The sequence below is a fragment of the Micromesistius poutassou genome (genome assembly GCF_964030765.1).
Source record: "Micromesistius poutassou genome assembly, chromosome: 1".
Classification (NCBI taxonomy): domain Eukaryota; kingdom Metazoa; phylum Chordata; class Actinopteri; order Gadiformes; family Gadidae; genus Micromesistius; species Micromesistius poutassou.
This window is the reverse complement of record NC_140271.1, coordinates 13,142,851-13,153,136: the sequence shown is the minus strand read 5'-3', so window position 1 is coordinate 13,153,136 and position 10,286 is coordinate 13,142,851. Positions and strand designations below refer to the sequence as shown.

The 10,286-nt window shown below is 46.3% G+C and overlaps 1 protein-coding gene and 2 non-coding genes across 3 annotated transcripts; all 3 read left to right on the top strand.

Annotated features, from left to right (window-relative positions):
- Nucleotides 1–1,004: 1,004 nt before the first annotated feature.
- On the top strand, nt 1,005–9,775 carry kri1 (KRI1 homolog). Its single transcript, XM_084488597.1, has 17 exons — nt 1,005–1,167; nt 1,552–1,625; nt 1,743–1,848; nt 2,121–2,220; nt 2,319–2,379; nt 2,605–2,654; nt 2,755–2,866; nt 3,082–3,159; nt 3,467–3,579; nt 3,783–4,011; nt 4,530–4,700; nt 5,072–5,147; nt 5,471–5,589; nt 6,484–6,646; nt 7,017–7,147; nt 8,443–8,603; nt 8,906–9,775. Exons 1-17 carry the CDS (start codon nt 1,083–1,085, stop codon nt 9,372–9,374), a joined length of 2,298 nt encoding a protein of 765 aa, XP_084344723.1. The 5' UTR covers nt 1,005–1,082; the 3' UTR covers nt 9,375–9,775.
- LOC311353448 (Z30 small nucleolar RNA) lies at nt 6,050–6,145 on the top strand. Its single transcript, XR_014637049.1, has one exon. It is a non-coding gene; the product is annotated as a Z30 small nucleolar RNA (small nucleolar RNA).
- Nucleotides 7,952–8,047, top strand: LOC311353453 (Z30 small nucleolar RNA). Its single transcript, XR_014637050.1, has one exon. It is a non-coding gene; the product is annotated as a Z30 small nucleolar RNA (small nucleolar RNA).
- Nucleotides 9,776–10,286: the final 511 nt, after the last annotated feature.

Genomic DNA, 10,286 nt, shown 5'->3' with positions numbered 1-10,286 from the left:
ATAGTGTAGGTTAGAGCGTACGTCAGAGCAGTCTGTAGGTTACAGAGAACAGGCAGCCCGGCCCCGGTTACACCAGTCAGGGTTTTATGAACTTCAGTTTGGAGAAGAGGTCGGGGGGAGGGGCCTGTTGGGGTCAGGTTCATGTCGGACATCCTCAAATTGACCTTTGATCTCTAATCTGCCCTGTCAGTTCTTACTGCTTAACTTAGTACTTTATTGTCATGGCAACAGAATGGAGGTTGAAGATGTCGTTGGTTAGGAAGGAAAAACATAAACCACAACAAATCATAAACACACAACACAACTTAGATGACAGACCTTACACACAAATTACATCACAGGGAGCACATCAGTCATGAAGTCTTGGCTTATCGTTTCTCTATTTACCACAGAATATATTCCTAAAATATGCTATTTTCTCTACTTCAACATGAGATGTTAACCAACCAATGAGAGACCACCTCACACTCACTCCATTTATTCCAGGATGTTTGCGAAGTAAATAGAGAGGAGTTGTTTGTGAGGTTCAACTTTGACAGCATTTAAGGGTGAATTGAAGGGTGAAAATTTTGCATTTAAATGAGACCACTCTTTCCGGTCGTTCTTATGAGCAAGCCGAGCATAAAATAAGATACATTAATATTTGTATGATATTATATATTGTATAATAAACATTTTCTAACAAAGGAAATAGTTACGAGTTTGACTTGAACAAATGTGAATGTGACAAAATGAATGAATGTCGGCTTAAATAGGATATAATATATATATATTTTTAATTCTAATTGATTATAGTCTTATAATCATAGACCGGTAGGTCACAGCTGTCCTGGTGCGCCCTCTAGCGGTGGAGCGACGCACCACACAGCTGTCCCGGCGCGCCTTCTGGCGGTGGAGCGAACCACTACATCGGCCCTGGGGCGCCCTCTAGCGGTGGAGTGACGCATGATACCCTATGACCTTTCCCCTCCCACCGGAAGACACGTGGTACGGATCAACACGCTTGTGTCTGCTACAGCAGAGCAGCATGTTTCTCCACTAAAGTTTAACCATAACATAGGTATCTATTTGATCATAAAACCATGGAAGGCAAGTCGGACTTCAAGATCAACTCCCGGTTTGCGCAGAACTACGAGAAATACCGACAAAAAGAGGAGTTCCAGAGACGTAAGTGGAGGTTTATGGTTAGCCACTGCGCTTAGGGAACATCTGAATCACAAACAGAATCACTTTTATTACATCTTATTGTACAAGTACACCAGTAAAATTCTTAGGTTTGGTTCCTCAACAAAACCATAGCAACATAGCAAAACCATTGCAACAATACAAGATAAAGTTAATCAAGAGTACAAAGTACAAATAAGAAGCAGCATAGAATAATAATAAGTAATAAGTAATAATAAGATAAACTAAGACACTGGTAATAAGTAATAATGAGTAACATTATGGTGACCACAGGGTGATAAGCAGGCATTGAGATGTTACTGATGCTACATTAACATCCAGGCTGTGACATAAGGCCATTTTAACGGTGCTAATGTGTTTTTCCAGTGAAAGACCGCTATGGGGACGTGGGGGACAGCGGGTCCGAGTCCTCAGAGTCCGCCTCTGATGACGGTGAGGTGGTGAGTAATCCTCTCACAACACCAGCCCTCATCCTGCTGTCTTCCGTCATGTTGTGTTCACCCTGTGTCATGTGGGACATGACGCAATGTGTTGTTTGGTTTTGGTTTTGTCCTCAGGTAGTGAACCCTAAACTGGATCGGGACTTCTACAGAACGCTGTCCTTACTCAAGAAGAAAGACCCAAAGATCTACGAGCAGGACGCAAAGTTCTACTCAGATGAAGGTAAAGTTATTCATATCCACTGCAAACAACATCACAATATTGGTTTCGCAACTCTTTATCATCAGTTTATCGTCTGCGGATAAACTTAAAAATTGTTTGTTTCTTTATTCTTTATACTTCATACCTATTTATCGTCTTTTCATCATTGTCCTTTTTAGCTGTTTTTTAAAGTGTTTCTTGCTTTTGTGAAGCACTATGAATTGTAATTGTGCTGCTATATAAATTAACTTGCCGTGAATTTTTCAACCTAATAAAACCTGATTTGATTCCAGGTGATTCTGACAGCGAGGAGCAGCAGTCCAGCTCTAAGCCGGCGGTGAAGCCCATGTACCTGAAGGACTACGAGAGGAAGGTGATCCTGGAGAAGGGAGGGTGAGTGAGCCGCGCGTTTGACCGCAGCAACGTGCAGCATCTCCCACGCTATCACACCGGCTAACCCCTCTGTACCTCCACCCCGCTCTCCATCGCAGTAAATACGAAGATGATGAGGACAGCGAGGAAGACGAGGAAGAGGCTGCTAAGAGAAGAGAGGTTTGTTATGTTAAAACACGGCCGCTACCATCAGACATTGGACATTGCATACGGTCACCTCTTCATTCATTATGAAAATAGCAACCTTCCGGTTACCAGCCAACCCGCTCTTCCTCCTGAGCAACATGCCGCCCTACAAACAATTCTTAGACACATTTTTAACAGATCAGTTTGTTTGTTTGTTTGTTTGTTTGTTTGTTTGTTTGTTTGTTTGTTTGTTTGTAGAGAGCGGCGTCTCCGAGCTACATCCAGGAGCAGAAGGAGCTGAAGGAGAGGTAAAGGTCTCACGATCATCATCTGTGTGTCAGACCCTCACCCGCTATGTGAACCACACCGCTGCCTGAGGAAGACTAACCAATCACTGGCCTTTCCCAGCTTCCGGAAGTTCATCCACGACAGTGATGAGGAGGAGGAGGAGGAGGGAGGAGAGAAGGTGGTGCAGACAGACGGGCTGCTGACCAGGAGGGTCCGCACGGCGGAGGAGAAGGTGAGGAGTCGTGTCACCTGATGATGACGATGTAGACCTCACAGCTCAACTTTCCATCATGTAGGAAAAGGAATTCATTCACACATTTATATCTGTGTTATACCCTTCATGTTGTCATCCTAGGCCTAATGGAACACTGGCAAGTTATGACACCATGAAACATTCCTATAGGCATCATGTGTTTATTCATGCATTCATATTCATGTGTTCACCAGGATAAGGATGAGGAGGACTATGTGGAGTGGCTGAAGGGACAGACGGAGATGGACGGAGCAGAGGAGCTACAAGACATGGTGTGTGTGTGTGTGTGTGTGTGTGTTCAAAGAGTATTTATCTTAAATAACTGCGTTTAACTAAATATGGTGTGTGCATATGTTAAGACTGCAGTACCTTGTATATTAGACTAAATACTGCAGTACTGTGTTGGGACAGGACTGAATACTGCCGTACTGTGTTGGGACAGGACTGAATACGGCAGTACTGTGTTGGGACAGGACTGAATACTGCAGTACTGTGTTGGGACAGGACTGAATACGGCAGTACTGTGTTGGGACAGAGGTACCTGAGGTATTAAATACTGCAGTACTGTGTGTCCCTCAGAGGTACCTCAGGGAGTTCTGGAGCGACCCCCAGCTGGACGAGAAGGAGAGGTTCCTCAAGGACTTTGTCCTCAACAAGCGCTACCTGGAGGACGAGGAGAAGGAGGGGGACAGGTGAGGAGGGGCCACGCCCTGCTGGTGGAACAGAGCTTTAGGAGTACAGGAACGTTCACTGACCTTATTCAGCAGGGATGATCAATATAATATTAGAAAAACATTTTTTTTTATTAAGTGTTTGAGCTAATACGCTAACTGTGGTAAAGTGTGTTGAACTGCTATCGTGCTAACTGTTGTAAACCGCTAACTGTGTTGCGCAGGATCCCGAGCTACGACGATGTGGTCCAGGAGGAGGTGGAGGACTCGGAGGAGGAGGGGGAGTCGTTCCTGCAGCGCCAGGAGGACTTCGAGAGGAGCTACAACTTCCGCTTCGAGGAGCCGGACGCACTGGAGATCAAGACGTACCCCCGCAACATCGCCACGTCCGTCCGCACAAAGGACGACCGCAGGAAGCTGAAGAGGGAGGACGTCAAGGAGAGGAAGCAGCGGGTATGTCTGACTGTGGTCACCTCAACCTCACAGCCTCTGTGTGTGTGTGTGTGTGTGTGTGTGTGTGTGTGTGTGTGTGTGTGTGTGTGTGTGTGTGTGTGTGTGTGTGTGTGTGTGTGTGTGTGTGTGTGTGTGTGTGTGTGTGTGTGTGTGTGTATGGAGGAGCCCAATTAAAGCCACCTAAATGGCGTGTGGCAGTGTTGTTACAGGAGCAATTTAACCAATGGTTTCATGTAGTGAGCGGCCGATAATATCAGCCGATATTTGCGGTTTTTATGTGTAACGTATCGGCCGATTTTTTTCGCCTATTTTATTACAATTTTTTCAATCTTTTTTTCCCGGCATGATTTACAGAACAGTCAATAAATGTTCCTTTAATGAATGAGACTTGTAACATTTGTTATCATCATTGGGTCATTTTTTATATATATATATATATATATGATATCCCCACTCTCTCCTCCAAAACCCACCCGCCTCGACCTTTTGACCCGACCTTTGACCTTTGCCCCCTGCAGGAGAAGGAGCAGAAGCAGGAGCAGCTGAAGCAGCTGAAGAACCTGAAGCGCGGGGAGATCATGCAGAAGCTCCAGAAGCTGCAGGAGCTGACGGGGAACCAGCAGCTGGCCTTCAGCCAGGCCGACCTGGACGGGGACTTCGACCCCGGCCAGCACGACGCGCTCATGCAGGTCGGTGGGGAGGGGGTCTGCTCACCTTTTGATATGATATGTTGTCAAACAGGTGGAGATGGAGGTCTACAAACTGCTTTACTTGTTTTATGAAAGAAGGATCCACTGTCTATAAAGTCCATGTTGGTTAAAGGCATGCATCTGTATTTCATTTAGACTGATGGACTTTGTTTCTGTCTGCCTTTCCTACCCTCATATTAGTTAAGTTACTTGTTGCCTATTGTATATTTTCTTATTTAGTTCAGTGGGTGATTTGCATTGTGTTGTGGCTCTGCACTGCCCCCTGGTCTTTAGATGATGTTTTATGTCCTACATAAACTCTATATGTAGATTGTTTTAACAAATTTGTATACTGATTTAACTATTTTCAGAATTTCTTTGGTGATGAATACTATGGAGACGAGGAGGGGGAGAAGCCCCAGTTTGAGGAGGAAGATGAGCTGGAAGGTAAGCATGTGTTCATGAGGAGACGTCTTCATGCATGTGACCTCAGGAATGACTAGGTGTTGCTGCGTTGTTCTTTGTTGCTGTTGGAGCTTTACACTATAGGTATATCGTATCAATCATTTAAAATGACTTGATATTTTTTTTAATGAAGTGTTTAACTTTATATATCGATTTTAAGTAGGAACCCACTGAAAGCGTTCAGGATCTTGGGTTATTGTTAGTCCATTTACTTATGTTGACCTTGAAGGTTTCTTCAAGGTCGGTCTACATTAGTCTCATTAACAGTCTTCGTTAGCCTCATTAACCCCTCCCTCGGTCCGCAGAACACTGGAACTGGGACACCTGGAAGGGTGCGGGCGGGGGGGCGGACGACGAGTGGGAGGGGGGTGTCGAAGGGGGCTACGAGGCCCAGGACCCCAACTGTGAAGACCCAGACTTCATTGTGAGTACTTCCTGTTCAGGTTTAACTATGCCATACCTTAAGTACATCATTTCAAAGTAAAGCTACCATATTTGATGCATGCTGTTCTCGTTCTTTGTAGCTAAGTATTGTATAATCTCCCTACAAGTACAAGTCTACAAACAATGACTGAATGAAACAATCATGGAGCAACTACGAATTTTATGTCTTATCAAATTCTACAAACTTAGAATGTTTCAATTTTTTATCTTAGGTGGGACTTGTATTCATCCCATTGGTTGAATGAAAAGTCTACTTCCTGGGCATAGGGCTTTGCATGTGGCTTGGTAGCTCATGCTGTTAGGATGCTAGGCACTTGGCTTAGCGCTCACTCAGATGGACGCCGGTTCGATTCCGACCTGCACCCTTGATATCCCCGCTCTCTCTCGACCTCCACTGTCCAAGCTAAAGATGTGTGTGTATGAAAGTGTCTTCCTGGGTTCTGCGGTGATGATGTCGATCTCCCTGACCTGGTATTGGGGGCCCCTCGGGGCCTGCTCTGACCAGTGTATGACCTCTGAATCTTCTCTCTGAGCAGACAGGAAGTAGACTTTTAACTCTTATGTCTCAGAGTTTGGGGCCAGTAAAGCTTTCACTGGAAACGTGGTGTTTAAGGCGCCCTTAGATGTACGCTGGATAGATCAGTCTACCAGCCTACCCAGTGGACTGTAGCAAACGTTGCTCATCTAACCATCATACGTCTAGGTGGACACGCCCACTAGTGATGTCACTAAGGCACAGGAAAAGGCAGATTTAAGGGCTTGTATCGGCTAATCACACTCACCCCTGGTGGTGAAACAGGGGCCCTTTAAGGAGGCAGAAGCTAGTGTGAGGGCTGACGGTGTTGACGGTTGAGCCGCCTTCTCTTCCCACCAGATGGACGCCGACTACGACCCCAGCCAGCCCAGCACCTCCAAGAAGCAGCAGCGCAAGGAGAAGAAGAAGATGAGGAAGGAGGACGCACCGCCCATGGGCAAGAAGAAACGCAAGTCCCACTTCCTGGACGTCATCTCCCAGGACAAACCAGTGTTTGATCCCAGTGAGTCCCTCAAAGCCCAGTGTTGGATCCCAGTGGGTCACTCAAAGCTGCAGGCTCCGAAGTCCAGAACTTCAGTCTTTCTCATGTCATGACCCGTGAAGCCACTTTTTGCCCATGGTCACCAGATATTTTGACAGAATGTAAAGAATGAACATTTGTGTATTCAATCCACAATCCTAAATGGCAGTTTTGAAGCCTTTAGATGGTATTTAGATGTTTTAAGACCTGAAGACGCTAGTTAGCTGTGTGTGAGGTGAGTTATGTCCCTGTGTTGTGAGTGGTGGCCCTGTGTTGTGCGTGGTCTCCGTGTTGCGATTGGTCTCCCTGTGTTGTGAGGCCTGTTCCTGACTCCGGCCCCGTCTGTTTGCAGAGGAGCGGAGCTTCGAGCAGTACCTGGACGAGTTTTACAAGCTGGACTACGAGGACATCATCGACGACCTGCCCTGTCGCTTCCGCTACCGCCAGGTGCTGGCCAACGACTTTGGCCTGTCCACCGACGAGGTGAGGGGGGGTGGCTGGACCACACCCACACTGGGGGAAGGGGACAATGGGGACGGAGTCTGACTGGCGTGTGTCTGGACAGCTATGTAAATGACGCTGCCTTGACCTCAGAGTACTCTTGCTCAGATATCTTGTGTTTTACTTGTGTACTTGTGTAATACATTTACATCTACATTTACTTTCAGGGCATTTAGCAGACACTTCTATCCAAAGCGACTTACAATATGTACATTTGTCAGAAGAAAGAGAAACAACAATGTATCTGCTGCCAGTACAGTAAAGATCCAACAATTGTTAGGTTAATACAAATCCTGACTATTAAGTACATTTGCTGTAATGTGATTGATGGAGGATATCGCTGTACTAGGAGCAATTTAAACATCACACCCATTGTACATTTATTTTAAGTTTGTCTGGGTTGGCCTGTTGTTTAGAACTCATACTTGCATTTTACAATTCTCTTGAGTGGTGTGTCTTGATTGGGCTTAACGTGTCTTTCAAATAAATCACTCTGAATGCAGATATCGTTATAAACTTGAGGGTTCTTCTGTATCGTATGCGTAGTACAACAGTTTGATGCTGAGGTGCTTAGTGATACTTGGGGCATACGGTGATACTTGGGGCATGCTTAAGGTGATCTTCCTCATGTGGCTCGGTAGCTCATGCTGGTAGGACGCTAGGCACTTGGCTTAACGTTCACTCAGAGGGACCCCGGTTCGATCCCCACCTCCACCCTTGACATTAACCCTATCTCACCCACTGTCCATCAAGATAAAGATGTGTATAAAAGTGTCTTCCTGGTGTCTGCGGTGATGATGTCGATCTCCCTGACCTGGTATTGGGGGCCCCTCGGGGCCTGCTCTGACCATTGTATGACCTCTGAATCTTCTCTCTGAGCAGACAGGAAGTAGACTTTTAATTCAGCCAATAGGATGAATAAAAGGCCCACCTTAGATGGGGAATGTGTTCGTAATTTGTTAGGCAAACTAAAAAAAGAAGTTGGGATTGCTACGTGTTACTTCTTTCTAAATGTCTAACTCCAGGCCATCCAATAAGCTGCCAAAGTTCTTAAGGATATGTTTTGATGAGTGATGCTTTCTAAATATACCTTCTTTGACCGCCTTGTATGACATTGATGAGCCTTTACAGGCAATTAAAAAAGGCTAATCCCCACCTGGTGGTGAAGTGAGGGTCGTAATTAGGGGTCATCCAACAAATGTTCGGGGGTCCCCCACAGAGACCTCATGTTCAGGGGTCCCCCAGCAGTCCTGATGTTCAGGGTTTTCTGTCCTCAGATCCTGAAGGCGGAGGAGAAGGACCTGAACCGCTGGTGCTCCCTGAAGAAGACGTGCATGTTCAGGTCGGACCACGAGGAGAAGTGTGACCTGCAGAACTACCGCATCAAGGCCCAGAACATGAAGAGGAAGCAGGAGATCCTGTCCTCGGTCTACAACGAGTAAGTTTCGGTTCTAGCCCAGAGTTTCTGAGCGTACATCTCTGGTTCCATTTAACGTGCTGCACTCATGTAATGTACCGCGGTCGAATAATGTTCCCTTATTTATAACCTGCCTTTAACACCCCTGTATAAATGCTCTGCAGTGTCCCTACATCATAAGGATTGTAATTGCTCGGGTGATCGATCGTATATGAGCCGCCGTTTTGTAAATGTCCCCTGAGAGTAAACATTGAGGGCCTGTTTTTTAAATTACAAAATAAAAGCATGTTATTAATGTTCTCTCCTGTCGTCCTGATCTCCAGGGAGGAGCAGGAACCCAAGGGCAGGAAGCGGCGCCGCGTGAAGAACGCCGAGAAGAACGCTGAGGACTCTGGCGGGGCCGCGGCCGACCCGGACACCGCTGGGGCCCTCGGAGAACTGTCGTCGACCCAGGCGGACGAGGAGGAAGATCTCCTCGTACCAAAGAACAAGACTCTGAAACTGGAGGAGGAGGAGGGAGGAGCTCCAGCGGCCGGCTCCGCCGCGGCCGCGCCGGAGGACCAGAAGAAGGGGGTGAAGACGTTGCGGCGGCCCCTCAAGAGGCAGCGGCGGCCGGGGAAGCGGGGGGCGGCGGCGGGGCCCCTTCGGGTCCGGATGGGCAGCCAGGTGTTCAGCGGACAGAGGCTGAAGGCGTACGGGCTGAACCCCAAGAGGCTCCACGGCAGGCAGGTGTTCCAGCAGGCCCAGCGGTCCCAGGAGAGGAGGAGGAGGAAGAAGACCCCCAAGGACTGATGGGGGCGGGGAGGCTCAGGACAGCGGTGTGTGGTTCAGACCGGAGCTGGGAGGGTGGATAGCTGTGGAGGGAGCCTGAATAATGGACACTCTAAGGATTTGTATACGTTTGCCCAAGTGTGTGTTCTGAGCAGATGTTTTGTCAGTTTCGAGCGCTCGGTGCGGAGTGTTTTCAGCTGATTGGTTTGAGGCCAAAGTCATCTTGGCTTTATCTTCATCTTGGAAATATTTTTGAGAAAATGTTGATAAATTATCCAGTGCAATGAACACATTTTTATTGAACTTTTTCTTTTTTTTCTTTTATGGTGACATTTGCATTGAATTTAGTGACTTCATAGCTAAAATATAATTTCTATATCTTACAAGATACTTGTATATGAAACAATAAACCCTGATTTAAAAACCCCATGTACAAAATGTCTTGATGTTTGTTATTAAGCATACCTTCACAAATGTTTGAAGATATGCTTTTTAGTTGTTAATCCAGAGGTGCGTGTAGATTATATAGGGTCAACAACTTTATAACGGGCTTGTGTAATTTATTGGTAAGTAAAGTGAGTTCCTGGTTTCTGTGCTGATATTTCAGACCTGGTGCTGCTGCTCCCTAGTGGTCAGGTCTGACAGGACATAATTTATTCATCTCTGAGCAGAAAAGCAATTAATGAACGGCGCTCATTGGGTTGACAGTCTTTAAAGCGAAAAAATATACCTTTTAAAATCTACTGGAATAAGTACAGGCGATTTGCTTTGGTTTTACCTCGAGGACTATAAACGAGGGCTATAAAGAACGGTCAAATAGATGTCTGTGTTGTATACAAGTGTGTTTTATATAAAGTTGTGTTTTTTTTCTTTATTTTTAAGCAGGGAATGAGGAACTGAAACAGAACAGCATCGGTTCGTCCCCTCAAGAAC